We start from the raw sequence: 15679 nt of genomic DNA, 5'->3' as shown, positions 1-15679 counted from the left end.
AAAAAAAATCTAGCAATTTATCCACTAAATCATAGAGCCTCTATGACTGCATGGCCTTTCTCTATGCATGCCAAAATCAGGTCAGTTCCCTTAATTATTTACTTCAAAGTTACATTAAAGTTTTCATCAGCCCATTGCACTGTTATGAAAAACAATCATAGTCATGTTCAGTAGCACATCAAACACCAGTAGCTTACAACATTCCCAAGTGCAGCCCAACAACATTAAAATGTAATTTTGAAACAAATATTTAACTAAACAAGATTATAAAAGAAAGAAGATAATGTTAATATGTAGTTTCTAAGTCAACACATGGCTAGCAGAGATCCTTACGCATGATCCTTAAGTGGCCCTGTTTCTCTTTGAGTTTGACTCTACTGATGTAGAAGGCCCCTTTGGATCACTATGCTTGAGTGAACCCAAGCTTCACTGAGCACCTGGTATATGCCTTGAAGTAATTAGTTTCTATGAAGCTGGCCTTGTAAACCTCAAACCAAAAAATGACAGCAAACATCACACACACATCATTCTGAATATAAGGAAAAATAATGTTCTAACCATAGCTTTGGCCATATTTAATTGCAAAAGTGAAAGGGAAATCGAGTGATCAGAGACTCAGACGATCATGGATTCAGAGTAGAAAAAGACCCCAGAGTTCATTTAATCCAACCCTCTCATTTTAAAAATAAGAGATTAAATGATTTGTCCAAAGTCAAACTTCCACTCACCTTTGTGCAACTGGATACTGAAATTATTCAGGACACTGGTCATATGTGCATGTCTTAAAGATATGTAGGGAGAACTTTCTTGAGTAGCTTATTTCCATATTTTATCATGCTTCTAGTACCTAATGGAGCATTTTGCACATAATAAGCACTTAATAAATTTCTGCTGAATTAAATTTGACATCCTCTCTCATGTCCAATCAAAAATAATTCCTACTTTTATTTCATCTATCTTATTTATGTTCAGTCTTTTTCAAATAGTGGAAATAACTAGTCTTATCTGACAACTAGAAGAGATGATAGAGATTTAGTCCAATCCGCCAAATGCTGTATCCATTCCTCAAGCAAGCCAAATACCAAATGCTGGCCCTACTACAGAGTGCACTGGGCCTTGGCAATGTGATACAATGATCAAAAGCTCAAGAGTTCAATAGTTTCAAGGAGTTTGCCACCCACTTCATACTCTGTTAATCATCCTCATTGCTTCTCCTCTGAAGCCCTTTCAGCTTTGCCACAAACTTGTCACAGACTCTTAAGTGTCTGACAAAAGCAGGGTACATGGCTGAATTACTCCTTTGTCTTTTCAAGTCACATGCAGAATCAGAAAAATCAAATGTTTGTGTTTTTCTGGAAAGGCCCTTAGAGATTATAGAATTATAGACATAGAGCCGAAAGAAACCTTAGCGCTCAATCCAGCAGAAACCCCTCATTTTACAAATGAGGTGATGGAGGTCCAGGTGTTAAGCGGCCAAGGCAGGCTTTGATTCTCAAACTCCAAGTTCCTTCCACTCTTTGTGTTCTTTCCACTCTTCTGCCTCCACAGTCACATAGCTAGTTAGTGGCAGAACCAAGACTAGGCTTCTGACCTTATCATTCCACTGAAACCACCCTCATCAAAGTTAGTAATGAATCATCGTTTACTTGTCAAATCCAATGGCCCTTTCTTAACCATCATTCTCCTTGACCTCTCTGCAACGTTTGACACTTTTGATCACTCTCTCCTCCTTTATATTCTCTTCTCTCTAGGTTTTCAGGACACAAGTCTCTCCTGATTTTCCTCCTACCTTTCTGATCATTCCTTGTCTCTATCCTTTGCTGGATCCTCTTCCAGATCATGACCTTTAGGTAGATGTCCCTTACGGTTCTGTCTCGGGCCCTTATTTCCTCACCCTCTAAACTAGTTCATTTGGTGACCTCATCAGTTCCCATGGATTTAATTACCATCTGGAACTGGATGTCCAACAGATATCTTCAACTTAGTATGTCCGAAATGGAACTTCTCTTTCTCTCTAAACTCCCCCCTCCTCACCTTCCCGGTTCCTTTAGAGGGCAATACCATCCTCCCAGTCGCTCAGGCTCACAACCTAAGAGTCATCCTGGATTCCTCACTAACTTTCATACCCCATCCCAAACCCATATACAATTTGTTGTCAAGGCCTTTCGGCTTAACCTTTGCCACATCTTTTGTATATGCCCCCATTCTTTCCTCTGACACTGCCACCACTATAGTTCAGGACCTCATCACTTCATGCTAGATAACTGCGTTGGTTTGCTGGTGGGTCTGCCTACCTCAAATCTCTCTGTACTCCTATCAACTCTCCATTCAGCCACTAAAGTGATTTTCCTACTTAAACTCCAGTGGCTAACTATAGCCTCCAGGATCAAAAAAAAAATATTCTGGTTGACATTCAAAGTCCTTCATAACCCAGCCCCCTCCTACCTTTCCAATCTTATTATACTTTACTCTCCCTCAATATGTACTTTTCAATAGAGTGACACCCACCTTCTAGCTGTTCCATGAAAAAGACACTGCATCTCTCAGCTCCATGCATTTTTTTCTGGTTGTCTCCCATGCCTAGGATCCTCTCTCTTCTCCACGCTTGACAACTAACCTTTCTGACTTCCTTTAAATCCCAACTTAAATCCCATCTTTTACTGGAAGCCTTCCCCTGTTATTCTAGCACCTTCCCTATGTTAATTATTTCCTATTTATCCGGAATACAGCTTGCTTTGTGTGTATGCATAATATGTTTGCAAGTATGTGAACACACACACACACACACACACACACACACACATATATATATGTAGTACTTTGTTGCCCCATCAGATGGTAAGCTCCTTGAGGACAGGACCTATCTTGCGCCTCTTTTTTTTTTAGACCCAGCACTTAGCTCAGTGCCTAGAACGTAGTAGGTATTATTGATAGAATCTTCTGCAAAATATCTCAATGTCCTCTTGGTTTCCATCACAAAGGCATCATTCTTAACTTATTATCTAACCTAAAGTTAGCTTTCACATGATGCACACAGTTTTGGGAAAGCTCTTGTATGTAGTTACACAAAAATGATTTTTGTTTCCAAATCTGAATTTTATGTGCCATTATTTATAGAATTTATTTTGGAATCAACTCTATGCTTCAGGGTCAAGAAGCTGAATTCATTTTTTAATTTATTAATTAATTTATATAGTTTACAATCTTACTATAATACTAATTTTTCTACTTTCAATCTGAAGGCTATATAAATTGTTGACAATTAATCTTATTCTGACTCTTTTTCTTTCACCTTTGCATGATAAATTAATCCTTTTAATAGTAATTTTTGTGTATTGCTTATAAAGTTTCCATTAAAAACTTTGGGTAACAAGTGGTTCATCTAAATCTATGTTTGGTTTAATTGAAAGTAAACACGTTGGAACTGGTCTTTATGCAATCTGGACTTTCTAGTTTATTTGGTTTAAGCATGACATTAATGAGACCAGTGTTCTTGTTTGGACCAAAGTGAAGTTCAATTAACTCTTAATGTTTCATGGTCACAGACTTTACTCCTAAACCCTAGCCAATTAGCTAAAAAATGGATGGTGTATGCTTCTATTACTGTTTCAAGGGAGTGCAGATGGTTCAGTGCAAATCCATCACCATTATGGAAGAAACAACTGAAATCACCAGTTCTATTGACAGTGAGACAATAGCTTCATTTTCATGTACAAAAAACACCTAGGACAGTAGGCACTTAAGACTGACCAAATACAGGCACGCTGAGAAACCCTAGGATACCAGTGAAGTAGTTCTAACTGTTCTGGATTTCAATGTGGAATTATGGAAGAAGAATGACTAAACTTTTCACATGCTTTGACTCAGCAATCACACTACTGGACAAATAGCCCAAGCATGTCCAAAAGCAAAACAAAGGTACAATACATATATTCCAAAATATTCATATCTGCTCTCTTTGTTATATCAAAGACTGGAAATAAACTGAAGTGCCTACCAGCTGGGGAATGGCTTGAAAAAACTTTGGTACATGAATCTAATGGAATTTTAGCATGTCATAAGAAAAAATGAATATGAAGAATTACAAGAAATATGTGAGATCTGTATGAATTGAAGCAAAATAATCAGAACCAAGAAAACAGTATAAGCATGTAAAGTTCATACTACTATAGCAAAAGGAAGTCGAATCCCAAGTAACAGAAAACACAATGAAGGCTCCAGGAAACAGACAGGGGGGAGAAAAATAGGATAAAGTATTATCATATATGGTAATTATACTGGAAATCTATACCTAGTTTTCCTTTGAGCATAAGATGGTTGAAGGAAAGTTGGGGTGAAATGATTGGGATGTGAAGATAAAGCATATCATAAAACATTTCAATATACTTAACAAATACTAAAAAATGGTGATTCGAAGTTTGAAAAAGGCTATTTTTCAAGAACTCTTCGAAACATATGATGTAAAAATATTTTTATCCCCATCTTTCAGAAAAGGAAAGAGAAATGTCTAGAGGCTAAATGACTTGCCTAGTGTCCCCAACTGCTAAGTGTGAAATCCATAGTGTTTCACAATGCTGTGCCTCAGAGTTAGAAGAGTAGTTCCAATTATTTATGTAAGGCAATTGGTTGAACCTGGATTGAAAACTGTATTTTACTTTAAGTGATGATGGATTGTATTTAGTTTTCTTATCCTGTTCCAAACATGGTATTAATAGCATACTTCCTGAAATTGTCTCCACTTTATCAATATAAAACTCTTGACTTGACAATTTATTCCTTAGCTAAATTATGTCACCGGTTGTTAGGTTTGCTCATTTCATCCTGCAAAACTTAACAGTTGAAAAACATTCCAAAGGTCAGCTGCAGCCAACTAATTTCCAGATCTGTTTAGTGACAATAAAAATTGCTCAAAGCTTCTTTAGGAACTCATCAGAAAAATTCTCAATGTTTCAGAGACCAATGGGATCTTGGAATCATCTGGGAGAGATCTCAGGCATCACCTAATTTTATCTTCTACCTGATGATACACGAATTCCCCCTGCAAGATCCCTGATCAATGGTTATTGGCCTCCACAAGCAAACCGCTAGTAGCAGAGAACTGCTTATTGTCTGAAGTACCTCATTCTTTTGGACATTTGTAACAGGTAGGAAGTTATTTCCAATATCAACCCAAAATCAGTCTCCCTCTAAGTTCAATCCATTGGTCCTAGTTCCACATTTGACTCTTAATATTTAATATTTGACTTAATATCTCAGCCTTCTTCCACATGATAGCCTTTCACAAATTTTAAGACAGAATTATGTCACCCCTTAAGTTTTCTCTTCTCCAGGCTATACATCCCTCATTCTTTGACCAATCTGCATATGACATGATTTCAAGTCCACTTGTCTTTTTTATTGCCTCTTTTAAATCTGGGGAAGCTCATTAATATTCTCTTTTAAGAAAGCCTAAATACAAAAATCATCTCATGAGTGCAGAGTATATGGTAGGTCTCAGATTTTCCTTGACCTAGATATTAATTTTCAACGAATGTTGCATCAGATTCTTTCACAGCCACAATATACAGCTGACTTTTGTTAAGCTCGTAATCAAAATAAAAGTTCAATATTTTTTTTTCACAAGCACTACCATCTTTCCATCATCGTGTACTGTACAGCTGAACCTTGGAAACTTGGAAGTTTAAATGTATTCCTATTAAATTTTCATCTTCTTAGATTTGGACAACCATTCTGGCCTGCCAAGGTCTATCTAGATTCTATCGTACAGTGTGTAAGCTATGCATTCTAGTTGTGTTTCGCATATGTCTGATAACAATGACATTTATATCTTTAACTAAATAATTTATAAAAATGTTGAACAGAATAAATGCAAGGCCAGAGACATTTAATTCCATTTAATGTTGATCTATTAATTAATACTTTCTGAACCTAATCATTCAACCAGATCCAACTGGGACTGGGAATGGGAGTAGTGGGTGAAAAGATATAATTGTAAAGTTGGACTAAACAGCCTCTGAGGTCCCTCATAAGTCTGAGACACTGTGATCCTTTGAAAAACTCTGCTTGCATACTGTGATTCTTTGAAAAACTGCTTGCTAAAGGAATGTTTATCTAAAGAAAACCAAGTACCAGTTTAAAACTGCTAGGTCAGCTATAATGAGATACTGCATCCTTTAAAATGAGATGTTAAAATTCCAACTACATTGTAAAAAGGTATGAAAAATCATTAGTAAGAGAAATAATGAATGGGTTCCCCTTTACTAGGGTCTTCAAAAAAAATGCTCAATAACTACTTCTTGGGTGAATTCTTGTGAATTGCAGAGTAAATTGTAGAGTGAACTCTTGTTCAAGTGTTAGTTAGACTAAATTGGCCACTGAGGTCCTTTAAAACTCTGAGATTTTGTGTTTCTCAGAATCAATTTTGAATTCACTTAACTGTACTATGGGCACCTAGGTGGCACAGTGGATAGTGCCAGGCCTGGAGGTAGGAAAAATGATCCTTAGTTCAAATCTGGACTCAGGCACTAGCTGTGTGATGTTGAGCTAAGTTAAGTGACTACTTAACCTTGTTTGTCTCAGTTTCTTCATCTGTAAAATGAGCTAGAGAAGGAAATGGCAAACCACTCCAGTGTCTTTGCAAAGAAAACCCAAATGAGATAACAAAGAGTCAGACGTGACTAAAATAAGTGAACAACAACTATACTTATTATCTAGGACACATTTATTTCTCTTTCTTTCTTACAAGAATATCGTGAGAGAATATGTAAAAAAAAATACTTGCTGAAATCAGATGTTATATTGACCACATTCCAGGCACAATAGCCTAGTAAAACCATCAACAGAATAAATGAGGCTATTCTGGGATGATTTGTTGATCTATTCTGGCTACTAGGGATCACTGCTTCCCATGCTAAGTGCTAGTGAACAATCTGCTCTAAAATTTTGCCAGGAATTCATGTCAAGCTGACAAATCTATTATTTGCAGACTTTACTTTTCTTGTCTTTTGAATTCCACAACATTTGCTCATTTCCAGTCTTTAGGACATCTCTTTTTCCTCTTGATTCCTGAAAGATGATCTAGAGCACCTGAGCAATCAAATCTGCAGTCTCTTTTGGAATCCCACAATGCAATTTTGGCCAAGAGGCTCAAACTCAGTTTTAGAGCACCTGATCTTCTCTTACTATCTCCTCTCTTATTTTTTTTAATTGTCTTTTATTTATTTTATATTATTTTATTATTTTATTTATTTGTTATTTTTATTACTTTCATCACCATTTTTGTTTTATCTCTTTGAGACTGAAAATCATTCTCCCTGATAGAGAAGTTGAGTTGGATTTAAATAGTTCTTTTTTTTTTTTGGCTTTTTCTATCATCTATTAACATTATATATATTCTATTGACCCTAAGACCTACTTGTTCTTTGTTATTCTTGACCTGAACATAGCTTAAAAAGCCATTCCTGGTTTTCCACAACATTTCCCCCAAGGCTAAGCTCATTTTTCATTTAGAAGGGTAAAATGTAGACTAGAGAGAACAATACTATCATTCTTTTTTTCACTCCTCCATAACAATTCCTGGTGAGTAACACAGTTCCAGCCAACTCTCACTTTAGCTTACAGCTTTCCAGTCAAGAGGGTGACCAACTACCATACTTTTAAAAGGCTGTAAGAGGGAAAAAGTTGATAGAAAAGTTATGAAATCAGTCTACAACGTCTAAGAAACTAAGATAGCTGGGGAGTAATTTCTGAATTTATCAAGTATATGCTATTTAACTTTTCATATTATTATTTTATTCAGACCAAGTGCCCTCCCCATGTGTTCTTTTATTACCTCTCTGGATGCCTATTGAATAAGGAAGAGAAAAGAAGGCTAAAATAAGGAGAGTGTTTGACTGTCGTCATGGAAATAGATGTTAGCCAGTTTTCATGAGCAAAATCCCTGTACAAAAGGATTACCAACCTGTTTATGAACTTGAGAGCTTCCCTGGTCAACCTCTGAGTGAGATTTTCGTAAGACATTGGCTGCTGGACAACCTCATGGTTCCTCATCAAGATGCAGTTTAAAGGCCGGAAAAAATGAAGGAAACAGGCTAAAAGTCCAATTATAGTGGCTGCTAATAAAAGACAGGAAAAGAACACCCAGTGAGGGAGCCGAAACAGGCCAAGGCAATTGAGTGCCTCCAAAGTGACAAGGGCAATGCCAACAATTTGCAGGGGAATGAAAACGAACATATGAATGGCTGTGGTAAACACAGTGCCTGATCCTGGCTTGCAATCTCTCAAATTGGTCACTGGAAGTCCATAGAAGTGATCAAAACCATGATTTAAAGGGTGGTGACAGAAGTCATCTCTGCTGTTACAATTTATCCCAAGGTGCCACTTTCCTATGGAAAGAGAAATATATGAGATACATATTTTCAGGCAAATTTTCTGAAGTTCCTGACTTTGAATGATGAATCCGACCTACAAATTTAGGTGATTTCTACCTACTAAATAATTGAGTGTTTTGATTCTGAACTTAAACACCAAAATAAAAAAAACAGCATTTTGATACACATGGACAAACACAAAAAGCTGATTCTACATAATGCCACAAGACTCTTTTTCTTAGTGCTTTTTTTTTTAAATATACAAGACATTCTGCATATTACTTTCAAAACTGTACTGTGTTCCTTTCGAACTTCCTTTTGTACTATTCTCTGCACTTAGAAAACATTACAATGGCCCCTTTTCCTTTTCTATCTCTATTGCTAATTGCCCACACCCCCTGGAGCTCCATAGTCTAAAACTAAACATGTATATCCCACATAGTCTAAGGTTTAAAAATGTATTTCTATAAGCAAACAGACCTGATTTTGTCTTTATAGGTCATTAAATGTCTTTAGTAAGTCAGAAATCACAATGTATGTAATATAGGCAATTCCTGATATGTGGCACAGTTTCCTGAAGAATTTTCTTTAAATCAGTTTCTTTATATTCGTCCTCATTTCCCTATTCCAATTTTATGCAAAAAAAAAAATATGGACCTGACACAAAATATCATTGAATGATACAGTGAATATTTTAAAAGATGTATTTTAAAGACAAATGACAAATTTTTGTTTTTTAAATAAAGTTAATGCTGCCATCCAAAAGTAGCAAGGAAATAAGCTTACCTGTCATAAAGAAAGAAAAGTAGACAGAGAAGCAGAGAATGTGAGTACTCTGGTTTTTGCCACATATGAGCTATGTGACCTTGACAAATCCCTTAATCCCTCTGGCCCTCAGTTTCCTCGAATGTAAAATAAGAGGTTTGAACTAGATGACCTCTAAGATCCTTTCTAGCTCTAAATCTATACATTCATAGTAGGATGCCACATTGTAGGAAAAATTATTCTGAATGAACACTTACGAATAGTGGCCAACTTTTTACTTTACTTAGGTTAGGCCAAAATAAGCTAAACAACAGTATTCTCTTTTCAAAAGAACAACACAAGATATGAGGCAAATGTGACATGCAAAACACATTCTTGTTCAGTTTTAGAAATAAAAGTGGAAGTAATAATATTTAATCATACGTTGTAAGAAATGTTTACTTCAACAGTTCACAAATAAAACCACAAAACAAAGCTGTGATTTCATTGTTATAAATAATGCTTCAGAACCATGAGTCATTGTGGTCAAAATAATTTCTTACCTTATTGCCAAACTTCTAGGGATAGAGTGTAAACTTTGCTAAGTTTGTGCGCAGGTGACAGACATATAGTCTGTTGCCTGGTCCTTACCTGAAACCTTTCCAACTTGGTAGGCCTTTCTAGATCTGGTGATCCACTGGCTTAACCTTCAAGAGCCCAAATCCTACCTGAAGTAGAACTTCTTCACTAGAGGATGATTTTATATAAACATACATAGGTATGAAAAATTTTTGTTATATACATATATATAATGCACAAACATAAATGTTCAATATATCCATTCAGAATTTGCACAAATTTCATAGGATTGCATATTTAGAACTAAGAAGGACCTTAGTGGTTATCCAATCCAAGCCTTTCACTTTCAGATTCAGAAACTGAGGCTCAGGGAATTTGAGTAATTTACTCAATACCATATATAGTTATGTTTCGAAGTCAAAGTTTGAACACAGTCCTCTAAAACTGAAACCCCAGGCTACTGTCCTTTCTATAAAAATAATAAATGTTGCTTTCAGAATTTATCTCAAATTGTCTCTGACACACAATTTTATGTCACAAGTGTGTCTCACATATACTTTCATTTTTCCTTGTAACACTCCTATTGCCTTGCCCATCCCACACCTATATGGAATCTAGCATATTACAAGCACTTAATAAATTTTTGTTAATTGACTTCTCTGTTAAGTTCCTTCTTCTTTCTATAATCTTAAGTTCCTTTCCTCCCCTACATGTCTCTCAACTGTCTCTACCTATCAGGGCTGTAGAATAGCCTTGGTTCTTCAAAAGCTTGGCAAAAGTGATTTCATTTGCAGGAAGTCCACCTGAAGAAGCAGAAAATAGGAACACTCCAACCTTAGAGCGTGAAGCCATCCCTGGACCAGGCAAAAAAAAAAAAGGAAGTAGAACATTAGCAAGAGATGTCCTCCTAATAGAAAAAAATTATCAATAAAAATTTTAAAATAGATTTCTACCTGATCGGACAGGGTAACGGCCTGTCAGGAAAGCTGCTCTGCTTGGGGTACACAGTGGAGATGCAGCTAAGTGCTGAGTGAATTTCACTCCCCCTTTGGCTATCCTGTCAATATTAGGAGTTCTAGGGAAAGGAGAACAATAATTTCATTTTAATTGCCCTAAAACTGAAGTTTTTTAATTATAATAATAGCTAGCACTTATATAGCACGTAAAGGTTTACAAAGCACTTTATATGTTATCTCAATTGATCTTGACAACTCTTAGAGTTAGGTACCATAGGATTTGAACTAAAGTCTTACTGACCCTGAGTTTAGCACTGGATCCACTAAGCCACACAGCTGCCCCATTATATATTTTATAATTAATGTTTATTTTTCTAATTAATATTTATCTTCTGCTACACAGAAGTCTTTGTTTAACTAGTGCTCATTTGTAAATACACTACCAAGATGCTATATAATGAAATCTAAGTGTTCGTGGTGCCATTTCTCTGAGAATTAACATTCTAACATCCTTCTGGATGAACTGGATATTCAAGCCTACCTAAACATTTCATCCCCCCTCACTCCTCTTCACTCATAATTTTGCAAGTATCATTTTGATTTTATATAATATTCTCACAGAAGGCAACTACAATCATTCAATTGATTTCTTGCCTGAATTATTTTTGTTTCTCCCTGGTACTGTTTGGCTTGGATTGCAAGACCTAAGAGGGTAAAACCTATATCTGCTAACTCTGAAACTATGGCTATTTGCCATAGCCCATGAGAGGGGAAGAAATGAACAATGAACTAACACTGTGAAGAAGAAATTGTAGATTTGAAAATTAGGAGAAGCAGAGAAATTAGATTACTCTAGAAGTGTATTTTTCTCATTGTGAAGTCTTTCCTTCCTGGGAACTTCAATACCTTATCCTTTCCAACAAATGAGGTGGTGACAGGAAGTGGGATTAGAGACTTTGAGTCTTTTCTTTCCTTATTAAGGGTCTGATTAATGATGATGAATGATGATACTTTGATTTTCTTACAAGGGCAGAGAGCAGGGGCATCACATTTTTTTTTATTTTTGGATCAACTGAATATCAAGGAAATGCGAGGGGGAAAAATTCAAGAAAAAAAACTAATATAGATGAGCCAGAGAAGATTTCTAATACAAAGAAAGATGCATACTATAAATATTAAAAAACACCCTAGACAGACTGCAAATCAAATGGCTAGAAAATTACAAAAAGTATAAAACAGTGATATGCAATTCAATAAAAACTGTAAGAAAGAGGAGTAGCATATCCCAAATACAGATCTAGAAAGAATTTCCAACATCTGAAAGTTTTCTTTCAAAAATATGTTTTAAATGAGAAAGGCATTTGTAATCCTGTAGCTCAAACTGAAACAAAAGGCAATATGACTTCTACTTTAAAAAAGCAAGTTACTCATGAAAAACAAAATTTAATTTTAAATTAACTATGGAATACGGTTTTTGGACTACTGAAATTATCCTCATTGGAAGTCGAAATTGGTTTCCTTGTCTCAAGTCTTGCCCTCCTCAAGTCTATTCTCCACTCAGTTTCCAATGCTAAAATAATATTAATACTAAAGCATAGACCTAACCATGTCACTCCCCTGGCCAGACTTCAGTGGCTTATTTCTGGAATCAAAAGCATTTTAACATAGAGAAAATAATGGAGAGGTTGGCTGAGTAAAATGAAAATAAATCACTATCTATAATCATTTGATAACAAGTTTACTAGTTCACATGTCAGAAAAAAGAAGTAGATTCAAATATTTATTATTCATAGTTCATTTTGGAAAATTCTAATGAAAGGAAATAATATTTTATAGTCCACAGTAATTTTTTTATTGCTTTCTATTTGTGATAGTTCTCTATGGAACTTTTATATAATTGCTTCCATATTGTTATAAACAGAAAAAGAACGCTGAAAATCAATGTTTTAGTATAGCAAGTATTTATTTTTCTTTTTTTTTAGCTTAAAGAATAAGGGAGATGCTCTTATTTTAGATCAATCTATTCTATTGAAACCTTGGAAATAGGATATCTATGCTGTATTTCTAAGGCAGTAATGCAAAATACATGATACTAAAGACTTACCTCTACCATATCCCTTTCCCAGTTCTGATTCTATGGCTTGCAGACCCTTTGAAAAAGATGGTAGTATAACACCCTCACTGTTTGTTGGTGAAAAATAGTAGGGGTTGCAGGATGGGGAAAAAGGAGCAGACATGTAGGGTAAGAGTTGAGTGGGACCATCTAGCAATGTGGCACTGCGAGATGTCTCAAATTTTAAAAAAAATAGTGGGAGGTGTGTGTTGCGGGGGGGTGGGGGGAAGAAGACATGGAAAAAATAGGAAAAAAGGAAGATAAAAGGAATGAAAAAAAAGCAAAGGAAATACTTTTCAGATTTTTCCCTTCCATATATTATACAACAACACAGTAATGGTAGAATGAATAATTGAAAGTAAAAATGCTTCCTTTGTAGGATTCTTCATACAGATGTAAGTTTTATATATATATGCACTCATAGTTCTTAGTAGACATATTCTAACTCCCACATATACATTTGTATTTCAATCTATATCCAAATATAAATCTACATATATAAAGACAAATGGAAGAGCATTAATGTTATGGTTTCTTACATATAACAGATGTGGCCTATATTCTGTGGTTCTGAGGACATTTAAAAACTACTAAGGAAGATATACATTGAATATATATGTATATAGGCACAATCACTTATACAGAACTTCTATTATTAAACCTTAGTGTTGTGTTTCCATAGCATCCAGGATCTCCAATGCCAAGGTCATCTGCCATTGCTATAATAATGTTGGGCTTTGAAACTGCATCACTGTTGACACTGCCATAGAACAACATCAGAAGTAAAAGCATCTTCATCTTCCTGTGGAGAGTAAATAAACAAAAGCAGAATAAAGAATGAGAGCATGATTTTTCCTCACTAACCCTTCTAACTCTTTCCAGCTATGAGAGAAGATCATCGAAAACAAACAAAAAAATTTCCCAGCTTGTCAACTGATGATCCTATCTGTTTCAAGGAGATAATGTCAGAGCTGATGTGTAAAGATGTTGACCTCTCCTCTGGGTGTTTGTCTTCTGAATAAATATTTTGCTTTTGGTGAAAACCAATTATCTCCTGTTTCTATTCTTGACAAATGAAAGAGACATCGTTCTTTAGGGGGAAAAAAAGAAGTAAAAGCTCGCCTCCTATCTTCTTGGTATTGAAAACCAGGCATTTGATGACATAAAATAAATGCTGTTCCTGATCAATGGAAAAACAAATATCTTATTAAAGAGAGATATTTTCATCCAGGTCCTCAATAGAGAATCTGAAACTACCATATTGCTTCTCTCTCCTCAAGTAGATAAACATAAACACATTAGTCATGAAAATCGTTCAATATTCTGGGTAAACTAATTTTATAATATATGATGGGGAATTCAGTTTGACAACATACTGAAGTCAATGCAACAAGGAAAGCTCTGCTCAAGAGGATAAATCAGCTTCTACCAGTAAAATGTAAGCTTCATGAGGGATGGGAGTCTCTTATTCCCGTAACACCACTTGCCTACCGGACATCTCAAACTCAATATGTTCAAAATAGAATTAATTATCTTTCTTCCAAAATTCATCCTTCTTCCCAATTTCCCTATCACTGTCCGGAGTACCGCCATCTTTTTAGTCACCTAAGTTCACAACCTAGCAGTCATCCTTTATGTTTTTTCACTCCAGATATCCATCCAGCTGCCAAATCTTGTCAATTTTATCTCCATGACTTTTCTCACATCTGTACCATTTTCTCCACTCAAAAGGCTACCCTAGTTCAGGCCCTTATTACCTCTCTACTGAAACAATCCAAATTGGAAGTTCAAATTGCTTTCCTTGTCTCAAGTCTCATCCTCTCTCCAATCTATCTTACTATACTCAGTCACAAGTGCCAAGGCACTATTCCTAAAGCACAGACCTGACCATGTCATTGCCCTGCCCAAACTCCAGCGATTCACTTCTAGAATTCTAAAAACTCCTCTCATTCACAGTTAGTCCTTCACAATCTAGCTCCAACATACTTCTCTAGTCTTACTATACAATACCCACCTTCCCATACTCTCTGCCTTACTCAGAATGGACTTTTTGCTGTTCTGCATACCTGACACTGTCACCTGTTTCCATACAAAGATATGGACTGGCCTTCATTTCTAGAATGTGTTCACTCCTAGCCTCTACCTCTGAGAATCCTTTGTTTCTTTCAAAGCTCAGCTGAAATGCTATCTCTTACATCAGACTTTACCAGATAACTACAGTTGCTAGTGCTTCCCACCTAAAAACAAAGTTGTATTTATTTTACATATACATTTTATGTACTTTTTTATATGGATATATGTATCGGATGGTGTTCCCTCCCATAGAATGCTGGTTCTTTCCCGTCAGAAAGTATTACATTTTTGTCTTTGACTCTCTAATGCCTGTTACATTGTCTAACCTTAAGAAATGCTTGCTGATTGGTTGACTGTATTCCCAGAATACATGGCACCTAACACTTAGTAGTCACTTAATAAATTTTCAATGATTGACTGATCATAACATACACTTAACCAGTATAAAATGCGATGACGTTTTGTTCCTAGAACTTTTCACATATGATCTGTGGCCTTATTCAAATACAGAAAAGCAAAAAGGATATTGATTCCCTGACTCCCAGACCCAGATCCAGTATTTTTTTATATTTATACACATACATATATGTATATACACATATGCAAATACGTCTATATGCAAATGTATTATATACGTGCTACATACACATATATAAAGGTCCAGAGACAGTTAGGATGGCAACAGGAGTTGGGGAGAAGGGGGGAAATGTACCCATGACATACTTTTAATGTTAATCTGCATTATTAACATTTTCTCCATTACTTTTTTTTTTTTGGAGAGGGGAAGGCAGGGCAGTTGGGGTTGAGTGACTTGCCCAAGGTCACACGGCTACTAAGTGTGTCAA

General features: G+C 35.7%; 1 protein-coding gene across 3 annotated transcripts in view; it reads right to left on the bottom strand.

The window, feature by feature from the left end:
- STS (steroid sulfatase) overlaps positions 1-15679 on the bottom strand; it is a 203469-nt gene that overhangs the window by 107453 nt on the left and 80337 nt on the right. For all 3 annotated transcript variants that reach the window (XM_036744807.1, XM_036744808.1, XM_036744806.1), the window contains exons 2-5: positions 13423-13563; positions 10646-10767; positions 10424-10546; positions 7961-8384 (exon numbers count right to left, since the gene is read on the bottom strand). In XM_036744807.1, the coding sequence (XP_036600702.1) occupies positions 7961-8384; positions 10424-10546; positions 10646-10767; positions 13423-13563 (810 nt within the window). The remainder of the gene's footprint in view (positions 1-7960; positions 8385-10423; positions 10547-10645; positions 10768-13422; positions 13564-15679) is intronic.

Source organism: Trichosurus vulpecula, chromosome 2 (genome assembly GCF_011100635.1).
Source record: "Trichosurus vulpecula isolate mTriVul1 chromosome 2, mTriVul1.pri, whole genome shotgun sequence".
In the NCBI taxonomy this organism is placed as follows: Eukaryota; Metazoa; Chordata; class Mammalia; order Diprotodontia; family Phalangeridae; genus Trichosurus; species Trichosurus vulpecula.
Note: the sequence above shows the minus strand (reverse complement) of the source record. Positions and strands in the feature narration are given on the sequence as shown.